The sequence below is a fragment of the Pygocentrus nattereri genome, chromosome 3 (assembly GCF_015220715.1).
Source record: "Pygocentrus nattereri isolate fPygNat1 chromosome 3, fPygNat1.pri, whole genome shotgun sequence".
Taxonomy (NCBI): Eukaryota; Metazoa; Chordata; class Actinopteri; order Characiformes; family Serrasalmidae; genus Pygocentrus; species Pygocentrus nattereri.
Genome location: NC_051213.1, coordinates 8,000,364 through 8,015,105, shown reverse-complemented (window position 1 = coordinate 8,015,105; position 14,742 = coordinate 8,000,364). Strand labels below are relative to the sequence as shown.

The 14,742-nt window shown below is 41.2% G+C and overlaps 1 protein-coding gene across 2 annotated transcripts in view; it reads right to left on the bottom strand.

Moving 5' to 3' along the window:
- gad2 (glutamate decarboxylase 2) overlaps positions 1–14,742 on the bottom strand; it is a 42,049-nt gene that overhangs the window by 15,558 nt on the left and 11,749 nt on the right. For both annotated transcript variants that reach the window (XM_037537017.1, XM_017705482.2), the window contains exons 8-13: positions 13,419–13,498; positions 13,250–13,304; positions 9,838–9,954; positions 5,395–5,459; positions 3,481–3,559; positions 3,122–3,271 (exon numbers count right to left, since the gene is read on the bottom strand). In XM_037537017.1, the coding sequence (XP_037392914.1) occupies positions 3,122–3,271; positions 3,481–3,559; positions 5,395–5,459; positions 9,838–9,954; positions 13,250–13,304; positions 13,419–13,498 (546 nt within the window). The remainder of the gene's footprint in view (positions 1–3,121; positions 3,272–3,480; positions 3,560–5,394; positions 5,460–9,837; positions 9,955–13,249; positions 13,305–13,418; positions 13,499–14,742) is intronic.

Genomic DNA, 14,742 nt, shown 5'->3' with positions numbered 1-14,742 from the left:
TGCTTCCCAAAGATCTCTCCAACAGCCCTGCTTCCCAAAGCTCTCTCCAACAGCCCTGCTTCCCAAAGCTCTCTCCAACAGCCCTGCTTCCCAAAGCTCTCTCCAACAGCCCTGCTTCCCAAAGCTCTCTCCAACAGCCCTGCTTCCCAAAGATCTCTCCAACAGCCCTGCTTCCCAAAGCTCTCTCCAACAGCCCTGCTTCCCAAAGCTCTCTCCAACAGCCCTGCTTCCCAAAGCTCTCTCCAACAGCCCTGCTTCCCAAAGATCTCTCCAACAGCCCTGCTTCCCAAAGCTCTCTCCAACAGCCCTGCTTCCCAAAGCTCTCTCCAACAGCCCTGCTTCCCAAAGCTCTCTCCAACAGCCCTGCTTCCCAAAGATCTCTCCAACAGCCCTGCTTCCCAAAGCTCTCTCCAACAGCCCTGCTTCCCAAAGCTCTCTCCAACAGCCCTGCTTCCCAAAGATCTCTCCAACAGCCCTGCTTCCCAAAGATCTCTCCAACAGCCCTGCTTCCCAAAGCTCTCTCCAACAGCCCTGCTTCCCAAAGCTCTCTCCAACAGCCCTGCTTCCCAAAGCTCTCTCCAACAGCCCTGCTTCCCAAAGCTCTCTCCAACAGCCCTGCTTCCCAAAGCTCTCTCCAACAGCCCTGCTTCCCAAAGCTCTCTCCAACATCCCTGCTCCCCAAAGCTCTCTCCAACAGCCCTGCTTCCCAAAGCTCTCTCCAACAGCCCTGCTTCCCAAAGCTCTCTCCAACAGCCCTGCTTCCCAAAGATCTCTCCAACAGCCCTGCTTCCCAAAGCTCTCTCCAACAGCCCTGCTTCCCAAAGCTCTCTCCAACAGCCCTGCTTCCCAAAGCTCTCTCCAACAGCCCTGCTTCCCAAAGATCTCTCCAACAGCCCTGCTTCCCAAAGCTCTCTCCAACAGCCCTGCTTCCCAAAGCTCTCTCCAACAGCCCTGCTTCCCAAAGATCTCTCCAACAGCCCTGCTTCCCAAAGCTCTCTCCAACAGCCCTGCTTCCCAAAGCTCTCTCCAACAGCCCTGCTTCCCAAAGCTCTCTCCCACAGCCCTGCTTCCCGAAGCCCTCTCCCACAGCCCTGCTTCCCGAAGCCCTCTCTCACAGCCGCGATCAAACGATAGAACAGCAAACTGCTCCAAACCACTTCACACATTTGTAGTTTAGCATCAGTACTTCCACAAAGACCTTGGAAATATGGCAATATTCATCCTTATTGTGATTAATTATGGGACATTATGCATTTCTGAGCATACTGTGCATATCGGCTGTCCTTTAAATAATGACCAACGGCACATTTATTCAAATGAAAACACAATTAGTCTTGTTTAATTGAATTGAGTGCAGTGAGTGAAACACTGCATAAAAATCACTCAATTCAGTTTTTATTGTGTTTAATTTAAATGCACTTCTGGTAACTTTTTGTTCTTATCAATCCTCAGAAAAACAAAATATTGTGAATGATATCTTGTGTTATGAAAATGTCTTTATGTATTGTGAGAGTTTGTTTATGTTCCTCCTTACTTCTACAGTTTGTAAACAGGCTGGTAATAGAATGGCTTATATTATACTACGTAGTTTAAAAATGACGGGCAGGATTTGTGGTCACAGATCAAAATTAGTCTTGGATTAAGTAATGCTGCAGTCTAGAGTTTAGTTTAGGCTTAAACGGCCTGTAGAAAACTGGCTCTTAATGCTGGTTCTCTGAGCTTACAGGGCTGTTTCCTAGAAATTGACTGAAGAGTCAATGGTGAAATTCTTTTTAGTCCTGGCCAGGGGTCGGCAACATGTGACTCTACGACCGCTCTGGTGCAGCTTCACAGCAGAATTAGATGTGTAGGTAAAAATAAAATAATCCTTGTTAGCCTCCATTAACACATTAAAACGGACTGAGACAGATTTACAGCCGAGACAGCAAAATGGACATAAAATGTTGTAGCTCCTAGTTGATTTTTGCTGAAAGGACAAAATGGCTCTTCTTAACATCTGAGCTGCCGCCTGCTGGTCTAGGCTTAGTAGATTTCTATCCTGTGTTTCACTGAGTCCTCTGTCGCTTACCATAACGGCATACATAAACAGTAAGATCTCACAAACTACACATTTGCAGAAAACTGCACAAATGAATTTGTGTAAAAGAAGAAGATCAGGAAAATTGAGGAGGTACTGATTGTAGCTTTAGAGCTCTGTGACCTCCTTTATGAGAAATCCTTGCTGTTTGCCATGAATCCTTTAGGGCAGAGGTTCCCATGGAGGACCCCTGCCCAGGATATCTGGGAGTTTTACCTGGTGTTTGGTATATTTTTACATATTTGATATTCGGTGTCTGGTATGGTTTTATACACCTGACCCAACAAATCAGCTAATTAACATGCAAAGGGTGGGGAAGGGGTTTATGGGTAACCGGCTTTTCAAGGAGCCAATGTGCACATCTCTGAATCAGAAAACTGCCGCACAAAGGCTAAAAAGCTCAGACTGAAAAACAGAATGGACCAATTGTCCAGCTTAGGTGTAAAAAGCCACAATTGACACAAAATATAATTATTAGCCAAGTTTGTTTTTATAAATAGTGATGCACCAAAAATGCAGCCACCAAATCAATTCTGCAGAAAATGGTCAAAAATTGAACTTTTTTGGTTGGGCCAAAAGAGAATAAAGGGGGACAAAACCCCTAGAAGATTAAATAGGACTACAAAAAAGTGTCCAAATCTGACAGGTTTCTTAATTAGCTCTGGTTTGTCCTCCTGAAGTCAGAAAGTGTATTTGCTTTTTTACTTCGTAGTTTTTGTGTTTGGTACGTTTATTCAAAAATACAAATAAAATGGCAAATTAAAAAAACAAAAATAAGAAAACCATTCTTTCCGTTTTCCATTTTTTAGCCATGTGTTGTCATTTTAGTTTCATCCAGGAACTTTCATTTCAGTGCATCACTATTTTTGATCGTCTTCCTATTCTGTGCAGTCTGGTTTGGTGAACGCCCCATGTTCCGTGTCTCCTGGCAGACACCTAGGCGGATGCCTACACAGAACACCTACACATGTTTACAGAACTGCAGATGCTGAAATGTGGCTCGGCCCTTCATCGGGTAGAAACAGCAGTAAAAACCCTCCATACCTTGGCTCTCCACATGAGCCACAGCTTGAAGATGTCCACGTGGCGCCCGCACTGCAGGGCCTTGTCTCCTGTGTCGTAGGACAGGTCATAGTGCTTGTCTTGCTGGAACAGGTAGCAAGCATGCATCTGGTTGCAGCTTTGCATCAAACCCTGCCAGAAAAGCAGGAAGACGAGCAACGATGAGCTCTGACGCTAAGTGTGCAGAGCAAGAGGAACGAAAAAGTTAAGCAGATCACACAATCTAACTGAATCTCAAGGTAGGACAGAGATAAACATTCAAACTCAGTTATGACCAGGTCTTAGAGATCTGTGCTCTAAAGCCATGGATGTTTGCTTGTTTGGAGAAGTTACACACTCACCTCCTCTCTGACCAGCAAGGCAGAACACTGGAGGGGCACAGCCATCATCTTATGAGGGTTCCAGGTCATGGAGTTTGCCCTAAAACGTCCAAACACTGTTATTAACACAAATATTCAAAGCCGTGTTTAGTGGTTAACGATGCTTATATTAGTGTTTAACTACGTGTTAAGAGAGAATTTTAAGCCTGAAAACTGAAGAAAACGAAAGGCTCATTCACACACTTTAAAAAGATGGGTCCTCAAGGGTTCTTTAGTAAAGAAAAGGGTTCTATATAGAACCATGAACACTCAAAGAACCCTTGGCATGATTAAACAGTTCTTTGCATCATGAAAGGTTCTTCACATTGATGGAGAATGTCTCTATATACAGCACCATACATAGTTCTTCTACTGTAACAAGCTTGATATCAGTACAATAGAAGAACCCTTTTTGATGCTATATAGGGCTCTATACTCAATATAGAACCATTTTCAAGAAGGTTGTATATAGAACCATCTACAGCATATTATCCATCAATCTGAAGAACCCTTTCATGATAAAAAGAATCCTTTAATCCTGCAAAGGGTTCTATGATTGTTCATGGTTCTATATAGAGAACTATTTTCAAAAAGGTTCTACATAGAGACATCTACAGCAATTTCTTCATCAGTTTAAGAACCCTGCCATGATGAAACCCTTTAACCCTTTGTCTATACAGCACCATCTATAGTCTATATCTTCTATTGTGACAAGCTTGGCATTGCAACGGTAGAACACTTTTTGGTGCTATAGAACCTTTTATTCTATATAGAGCCATATATCCACACATTCTCCAAAAATCTGAAGAACTCTCTTGTGATCCAAAGAACCCTTTAATCATACAAAGGGTTCTTTGAGCGTTCATGATTCTATAAAGAAAACCATTTTCTTGACTCAAGAACCCTTGAGGAACCATCTCTTATGAGTGTAGCTGCTCTGCTTTACAGATGTTTTAAGAAAATGTTCTCAGAGGTCAAGTGGCCTTTTTCTTGCCACAATCTCTCCTTGTTCCTCATATTTTTAAATTCTCTCTAATCTCAGTGTAAAATCAACACTGAACGTGCGTAGCTCACTAGCGAACTCTGCTCACCATCCCACTGGACTGTGCTGTTGTGAGTGAATGGCTAGACTTCCTCCTGTCCAGTAAGTTACAGGTGCATGGCATCATCTGGTGTACTAAAGTAACAACTGTTCAAAGTTCAAGCCTTAGCTGCTAATACTGGATTGACAGAGAGAAATGTGTCATCATTTTAGTGAAAATGCAAGGTCATCAATACAGAATAAATGCTGGATTTTCCATGAAATATAGCTATTATTTTATACGCCTATATGGAACAAAGTACAACAACTCTCAACTCATTACTGCCTTAAATGGAAAGAGCCAGTGAGCCCAGCTTCAAAGTGAGCGCGGCTTCACAGTCTAATGCACAGATGCTTATTTGAACAGTCTTCAGTGTCATGAGATGAATTATGCACCACTTTTGTTCTGATGTTTTGTTATACTAGAAGACTCAGATGTTGAACACATTGCTTGGCCACAGGCAAGGATATCGCAGCAGGGGAGAAACTCAACATCAATTATTTGACAGCAAATCAAACTAGATTTCCCCCTGAGGCAGCAGACCACAGCAATGCACATTTATTCCATATTCTTGTGCCATAAAATACAATGTGAATGTCAGGTTCATAATTAATCAAATGCAATCACTTCCAAGGGCACCTGCATAGTCCATCACATCCATTGTCGGTTTTCAGGACACGCCTCAGACCAAATTACACTGTCAATAATATTTTCCCATTGAAAACAATCCCTTACAGTATAGCATTAGAATGAAGCTTCATCTGGAAAAAAAAGACTCATACTTTAGGATTTATGAAATTAACTAGGCGCTAACCTCTCGACTCCATTGAGTTTCCACCTGTGTTTCCTGGACATGAGCAGGCTCCCACCCCAGGCTCCCTGTGGGCAGAAACCCAAGCGTTAACAATGACACTCGTGCATAACAAGGCAGCTAAACTCAGCTCCCTCGCGTGCCACTTCAAGGTCACATTAGACATTATACAGGGTACATTTTCACAGCTTGACATTTCTATACAAATTAGTTTAACCCTCTATACGTTTTCCCTGCTCCCTTCCACTTAGACAATCCACGACAAACGAAATCCTGATTTTTTTTAATGCAATGGTGCTTAAGTATCGCATTGTTTTCTAAAGCTTCCATGTCAGGTAAACTGAAAATCACCTTCTGTAATTAGAATAAGTTGCTTTATTATGGAAAAATAAAGAAAACGGACTTTCCCCAAGGCGGAAGTCGCTAGGGGAGGTAAAGAAGGCTCTCTTTTTTTTATTTGGGATCAGGCCATTATCTTTTGACAATGCAATTTTGTTATTTATTTCATCAAATAATGTCATTTAAAACCAAATCCCAAACCTGATTCCACAGCATGAGACAGTTAAACCCATGAGGATGCTTCAGCATTTGTTTGCCCAGACTATTCTGCCCTACAGAGGCAAAGAGTGGCAGCAATGCCAGCAGAGGCGCTGAGAAAAAGCAGCTTCAAAATTCTGTTGTCAAGCCAAATGTGTTACAGGTTCAGAGATGATACTGGTGGGAAAAATGATAAAATCTTACGTGCATTGTTTTTCTCTCTTGAAAGATTCTGAATCTGTTCACAGATCATCAGATTTTTATAGGCTCTGCGTTTCCCCTACTGTACAATAAGCTCAAGCACAATCAGAGACATTATAAATAGGAGACTCTGGCACGGGCAAAGTAGGAATCAAATGAAGGATCTCACCAGCACGTGTCTGCAGGTATTATTCTGCGTATAAAAGACCTGAATAATAACCACAGTGAACTAAAACCATTGTGAACATGATGTAAGATCATGGCTTTGTTTGACAATCAGCTCAGGAGACTGCTAACTGGCTATCAGGCGAATACAGTAGCTTTCAGTTGTATTCAGAGTCAGAGCTTTACAGTATACAAAACCCCCAAAACCCAAAAAACCTTTTAGATGGTAAAACGGGACTTCACAAGCATGCAGAGTATTGGCTATATTAAAATTCCACTTGAATTTAATCAGCGTCATGTGCTACGTAATGAGAAATATATCACTGCTCTCAGAACAAAACACACATTTTTTGTCAGTTTTTGACATAAGTTGAAAAAGTCTGTTTCATTTTATATTGCGCATAAATGTCATGATGAATGGGCCAAAAGAAATGACCCAAAATGACATAGAAAAAAGTCTGGTTCCATTGACTTACATTAAAAATGAAGTATGTTTTTCACTTCTCCTGTAAAGTTACCATTTTGGAGATACAAAGCTTGTGATATGGAAAAAAAAACACAAATCAAAAATCAAGGCGCATTTTATAATCACATCTTTGCAAAATTGAAATTGCTTTTGGATCAGGTGGACAGAGTGAAGCTAAATTTATATTAGAGTTAAACTGAAACAGAGTTGGCCAAAAAATCTTTTCATAATATACTGTATTGTAACACTTCTTTGTGCTAAATTGAATTTGAATCTGAATTTCAAAATTTTCAAAAGTCAGCTGATCAGCTAAATCTCCAGTCTTTTTTTTTTTTTTTTTTGGTATTCTTTTGTTTTTGTGTTTCAGTTTTTGGTATAATTTGAAAATGCCTGGGTCCCTTTATTCCGTGCATACATTTCATGATAAACGGACCAAAATAAATGAAGAAAGTTTGGTTCCATTGACTTACATTAAAAGTACAGTAGGTTTTTAAACTTCTCCTATAAAGTTATTACTTTGGAGATACGAGGTTGAGCTCTGACAGCAGTTGTATGAAAAAAAATCCCACCTCTCAGTAGACGCCTACTCACATCAGTCATGATTACAGACTTTTAACACAGTGGAAACTTCATACCAAAAACAGCAAGTTTGTGAAGAGGTCGTAAACCGATGCTGGAAGTTTATTCCAGTAAATCTATACCAGTAGAAAGTGAAAATGACCTTGAACTTGACGTTTATCAGCGCTCTCACTGCGACAAATACTATGTAATACAGTAGCGCTATGTACTGTATCTGTTACATGATGCTGTCCGACTCAGCCGGTGGCCTTCAAGAGTCGGTTGGACTGGAAACGTTCTGAAGCTCACTCAGACTCTGTGGTAGCACTAGTTAATCATCAGACTGACTGCAGCCATCAGGTCAGACGAAAGCAGCTGAGCGTATCCACATATATCAGACTAAAGCTCCAGACACACTCCGGCTGCTCTCCCCGCCGCCCACTGCTGAAGAGCCCACAGGGCACGAGGCACTGCATCACCAAAAAACGAGGTAATAAGCTATCGTTATTAATCTCATCGGCCCCCAGAGTATAGAACACACACGCGCAGACATACACACACACACACCCACACTCAGGGAAAGTAAAAGCTGGTAATTGGTGGATGTTAAATGGAACCATGCCTTGGAGGGGAATTATTAATAGCATACACTGCGTTCCATTCATTTCTCATAGAATCACCAAAATTAAACTACAATAACACTTCATATTACCAAAGAGATAAAACAATGTTTTTTTTTTTTAAGTTGTTTGATTTGGCCCCACCCCCTCAGACAATGAGAGAGAACATTTTTAATGCATACAATACGGTCAAATACAAACAGTTTAAACACGTCCTGGTCAAATAACATGTTTTGTTGATGTTATAAGTGAAAATAGGTTAACACGTCCCCTACAGAGAACACAAATATCACACATTTCTGCTAACTTTAGATCACAATTTCCATTTACTTTAGTTTAAAAAATTAAAACATCACATTTTGAATCCTACTTTTTCCCCCAAATATGTTAAATTCAGTAAATAAACAGCAACTGTGCATTGACATGTGCAGACATGTGTTCTCTCCAGAAGTATATTTCTTATTTTCACTTAGAAAATCGACATTTATTGATCTGTCATTTCTTCCGGGGTGCCTAAACTTTCGCATACGACTGTATTGTTTTGTTTTCAAACTGTAAGCTATATTGTTGAAGCATTATATTATAAACCACACTTTACAATGTTATGAAATACACAGTTAAATGCTCAATTTGAAAATGATCTACCTTCATTTTTTTGTACACTGTTTTGTCTTTTTGGCCCTTGGCCCCCCATAAACACTGCACTTTGGCCCCCCCAGTCTTGCTGAACCTGTCACTGAGACAGACCTGAAACTACAGACCGTCCAAGAAGGCTTATTTCTTGGATTTGATTGCACACAATAAGTCAAAACAAATGGACTGAGTGTTGTGTGAGTGGTCTTGTTTCAAAGCCAGGACGCAGCTGCCTGAGGAAAACAATGTCATAAGGTTTTACTTTTGTTTGTGGCCAAGATCTCAGTCAGTTGTAGCCAACGAGGTCCATATGGGCCTCATACTTGAAATAATCGGTAAATCCAGCAGTTACTAAGCAGAAATGACTAGAGAATAAAGTACCCTACACTGAACAGAGGCTACACAAGTCATTGGTATGTTGTATTCTATTATACCTATTGCGCTAATAGCTGGTAATACAGCAAAATCAAATGCAATCCTAATACTGCTGTTATGGTTTCTCTGGTTCACGTATAGGACTGTGCGAAAACATTAGACACCTAAGCACCAATATAAAACCATTTATATGGGCAGTAAGTGTGTTTCTGCTTGTAAAGCTACAACATACCATTAGCATAAACACAGATAAACATAAATACAGGAAAGACCAACAAGAAATTCTCGATATCTTGTGAGCTCGGTAGAAAAACTCAAGTTGTTTGCTGATGTTGACGCCCCCAGCTTTCATATAGATTTATTAAATATCATCACCAGCACTCTCAGTTCAAATTAAGGAGGTATTGATTAACCAAACGAAGTATTGAACGATAACTACAAATAATACTGGGATTGGAGACGTGAACATTTTAATGTATAGAAAACATTATTTGTATTTAGGCTCATTTTTACTGCTGAGATAAACAGCTTTGTGAATCTAATTTTCTCAGGTGCCTTAAACTTCTGTACACTGCTGCATCTTCACCAACATGCCCAGTAAGTTTAGCTAAAAAAGGCACTAGTACAACTGATGCCTGACTCTGAGGAGGACCATGAGGAAATGAGCGTTCTCCATTCTTTATCTCTTTATAACACACGCTTACTTATCAGCTTATCAGTCAGAGATAATGTTAAGTCTTCATGTGAAGGAAAAGAAGAGATAACGAGTGAAAACAGTGGACAGATGGACATAATCAGCCAACAGTGAGATCTCTAATCACAGCCTGCACGCTGCAGTTATGGTCTGGAAGGTCTGATGATGTGAGCTCCACAAAATCAACGTCTACTCACGTCCACGTGCATCCAGATGCCATACTTCTTACAGATGTCTGAGATGGCGATCAAGGGGTCAAAAGCTCCGTACACTGTAGTACCAGCAGTCGCACTCACAAAGAACGGCACATAACCCTGAGAGAGAGAAAGATTTTCATTTGAAGAGCTTTTTCGTCCCAAAATGAGTAGCAACTTCTCACTTTTTATCAGCATCAATCGAGTTTTTATCAACACGGCTGATTCTCACAGGTCATTAGTCACTAATTAGGGCTGTTACTGTCATTTTTACTACAACTACAATTAAAACGGTTCAGTTATACAGTTATTGTAAATAGTTAAGTGATACTTTTTAATCCCACAAACGGGGAAATTCCACCTCCGCATTTAACCCATCCGTGAAGTGAAACACCACATACACACTAGTGAATACACACACACACTAGGGGGCAGTGAGCACACTTGCCCAGAGCGGTGGGCAGCCCTATCCACGGCGCCTGGGGAGCAATTGGGGGTTAGGTGTCTTGCTCAAGGACACCTCAGTCATGGACTGTCGGCACTGGGGATCGAAACGGCGACCTTCCGGTCACAGGGCCAATTCCCTAACCTCCAGCCCTCGACTGCCCCCCAAACATGGCCCACAATATTACATTATAAACAAATGTAGCATTTTAAGGCCTAACATTCTGCTGGTGACACATTCACAAAATGTTGTGTGTAAACTTAACTTTGCCACCACTGGAGAAATCAACAAACTTCTAATTCCTCGTTAAACTAGTTTAACTGAGGTGCCTGGCAATATTTGTACTGTACATTTCCATGTGAAATCCCTGGCTTTATCTATGCTACAGCTGCAGAGTTGTCTGTAATGCCTGTGTATTAGATCACTGCATATACAGATCAACGTTCAGCAGCCTTTTTTTCTACATTATTTGTAACAACCTGGCAGCCAATCAGAGGATTAAATACACCATCAGCAGATCGAATGAAAGCAAGAACTGAGCTTTAGAGAGCCTCCCATGCTGTGATCTGACTGCCAACATAACAGGTACCAGCGCAGCTTTGAAAGACTTGAAAACATTTGCCTTTGGCTTTCAAAATACACGATTCATTCTTCAGGACTGGTGCTGAAATACTACAAAATGCTCTTTGAGGGCAGCGATAGTGATGCTGGAGGCACTTGAGAAATGTCAGAAGTGTGATGTGGCACTCCACAGTTAGAGGGCAACAGACCAGGAACATCAGGTGACTTTTATAAGACTATGAAGAGGTTTACTCTTCAGATTAATCATTCAAATTTTGTTTTTTTCAGAAAAAAAGTGGAAAAATATTCTCATTTTGTATTAAACTTGAGCTGTCTGATAGTGGTATCATCAATTGCCAATAGTCTCCATATATCACAATTGAATTAGAATTAGAATTAACAACCATTTGTCTCTGTGTTTGCACACTGTGAAATTAGCCCTCTGCATTCAACCCATCCGTGCAGCGAAACACCCACATACATGCACTAGTGAACAAACACAATAGGGGGCAGTGAGCACACTTGCCCGGAGCAGTGGGCAGCCCTATCCATGGCTCCCGGGCAGCAATTGGGCGTTAGGTGCCTTGCTCAAGGGCACTTCAGTCATGGACTGTCAGCCGAGGAGATCGAACCGGCAACCTTCCGGTCACAGGGCTGGTTCCCTAACCTCCAGCCCACAACTGTCCCCATTTGTCAATCAAATTGGACGTTTAAAATATCTGAAAATGTGTCATCTGCTGCTTGAAGATTGAACAATTATATCCGCCTTGCAGTCTGTTTTTCTTTTAATGTGTAATGCTAGTCCGTGTTAAACTGATAAAACCGTGCTGCATCCTTCCACATGCAGAATGGCTTCCCTCATAAATTATGAAGGCTTCAAAGGTTCTTCCTCCAAGTTTAGTCACATCCAATTTCACCCACTAGCTAGGGCTTCCCCAGTCACGATACCTCCAGTGATAAGAGGGCAAAAGCTAGCACAGGCTTCCTCAAAGACCTGTGAAGCCACTCATGCAACGCCACTGGACAGCCGAGTGCTCAGTTCTGTTGCGTCTGCTAACAGATGACCAGCATCGCATTGAGTGATGGGGGAGGGACACCCAGGCCAATTGTGCTCTCTTGGACTAGGGATCGAACTCGTGATCTCCTGATGACAGGGCCAACGCTTAAACGGTTGCACCACTCGGGAGATTTTTATGTGGTTATAAAAAACAAACAAACTAATACAAAATGCATAGCTACAGTAACAGTAACAGGCTACTTCACATGGCTAAGCTTTAGCTGTTTTAACATTTTAAGAAGAAGAGATTTATAGGCTGTAAATACAGAAAGTTTCAGACTCAAAAGCTTGTTTATTTTCTCGGGTTTTAAGCAGGCATGGCAGGTGGTGCAGTGTTAAAACATAACGGAACAAAACCTTGTATCTCTATTTTTGACGTTTTTCAGTTTTTGAAATAAATGAAAACACCTGTCGTCCTTTATATTGTGTGTGAATTTCATGATGAATGGACTAAAAGAAACGGCCCAAAATGACTTGGATAAAATTCTGGTTCCATTGACTTCCATTAAAAGCAAAGTAGGTTTTGTCCTTCTCCTAAAGTTACCAATTTGGAGATACAAGCTTTTGTTCCGACAACAGTGATAAGCTGCTGTGGGGAAACAGGTAAGAGGAGCCTCAGTCTGTTAGCGTATGTAGCAGCCTGCAGTCCATATTTATGGCTCCTTTTTATGCACTCTGAAAACACGCTCAGTGGTGCAAGAAAGCGCCTGCCGACTCCATCTCCCCACCACCACCTATTCCACATAGTAGTATCGACAGTCAGACACAGCTAGGGGTGTGCAGTCAGATGGATAGTATACAGTGCATGATATCACACAGACACAATTACTATGTTTGTGACAAGGCTTGATCTTAAATACGGCAGCACTTTAAAAAATGAAGGCAGCAAAAGCACAAAATCCTCGTGTGAGATCGAGCAACATATTTGAGACTCTGATTAAAAAAATAAATAAAAAATGAGGAAACTTCAAGCACAACAGTGTCCTGAAAAAGTACGAACACTGTGCTGGAAGCATGAACACAAGGGGTTGTTTACGCAGCAGAAGCAGATCTAAACCACCAAAGTCAGATAAACCTACCGGAGGCCCACTCGAAAAGAAGAAACGACAAAAAAACAAACCTTAAAAAAACGAGAAACAGAACCACGACAGACGAGTGAGGGAAAGGAAGTGAGAGAGGAAGAAAAAAAAAAGAAAAAGAGAAATGGAGAAAAGGTTTTGAAAGGGCAGCCCAAGGTCAGCGTTTGACCATCAGATCGTTTCAACAGAACCAGCTCAGAGGGTCAGACAAAGTGAAAACGAGCCTCCAGGAAGGCTGCCTTCAAAGGTGTGGGCCAGAACTTCAGAAATTACCTTCTGCTTGGCTTCCACTATCCTCCTCTCGAGGTCAGAAGGTATCATCTTACCCCTGCCGGAGACGAGAGCAGGACATTAAGGCTGGAGCCATATGTGATTTTCATCAAAACGTGTGCAGTTCTCCCATCATGCATGTGAAATATCACTGTGTATTATCCAGACCCACCTCTCATCCGCTTTAATACAGATGACGCTCTCTGTACCTATTCCAAGGGCGGCTGCTCCTTTCTTGATTGAAAAATGGCTCTGAAACACACAGTCAGCTGTTATGATGATTCAAATCAATAGCACTTCATCAGTCCAAGGCAGTAAACTCTTCTAATGTGCTTCTTTAGGCACGAAACATTTCACATCTTACGGAGACCTTCTATTAATAACAGTCGAAGCAAAATGCCTGAAATGGCTTTAGGGTAAATACTGCAGCTCTCGGCTGCTAGACTGAACGTCAGAATCACATTTAACTGTGCCAGTGTGGCAAACTGACATTTACGTTACTGATAAAAAGCTGCCGAACTGATGGTGGAGATTTTGGCTCTTTATAGAGGACAATACAGAAAATAAAGTCATGCTGTATTAACATTGTAGTGAAAGTAAGTCAACAGACCAGAACACCTGCATTTTGCTTAAACCCCTTAAAATTCTGGCTTTATTAAGTCTTGTTATTCAGTAACTGTGCGAAAGTCAGACCACCCTTCGTTTAATTTACTGTTAAAATGGCCATTAAGTACAACTTTTTATTCATTTTTTGCTTCAGCCTCAAGCCTCTACTACTATATATAATATTAAATATTATTAATATATTAGGTAGCCTTTATTACAGCTTCTATACTTTTTAGGAAACTTCAGCTCCTCAAAGAATCTGCGGACACACCTCCAAAGTTCAGGAATAGAAGCTGGTTGATGATTTTCTGAAGTAAAGAAACCCATTCAGTGGTGAGGTCTGGACTCTGGGTTCGGTCAGTCCACCGTCCAGCTTCTTTTGTCTGATGTGTCCGTCTCCTTTTCTCAGTGAGGTTCTTCTTGGTCAGCTACACATCCTTTCAGACCCACAGCGCTGAGTGGTCTTCTCACAGTGGAAGGATGGACAGAAACGCCTGTGGATGTTCTCAGATCTGAAGCAGCTTGATCTTCTCCTCTCTCTCAGAGATCAAAGCTTTCAGTGCTGTTTATCTGATGGGGCAGTTTTGGTGTCAACCAGGTCATTCAGTGGTGTTAGGACTCCTGTTTTGTCTGTATTGTTTAATATAATATAAGTCTTATTTTTATTTTAATTTAAATATAATTTTTACATAATAAACTCCAGTTTTGGAAACTCTTTTATAATGTATTTTCCTTTGATCTTCTCTTTCCTTATGCAAGTGGTGACTAACTTCTACTTAATGGCCATTTTGACTAGAAATAAGATAAATTAAGAGTGGCCTCTGACATTTGGACTGTTCTGTACACAGATTACAGTGCAAACTGGTTGAGTTATTCCTAAATTATAAAAA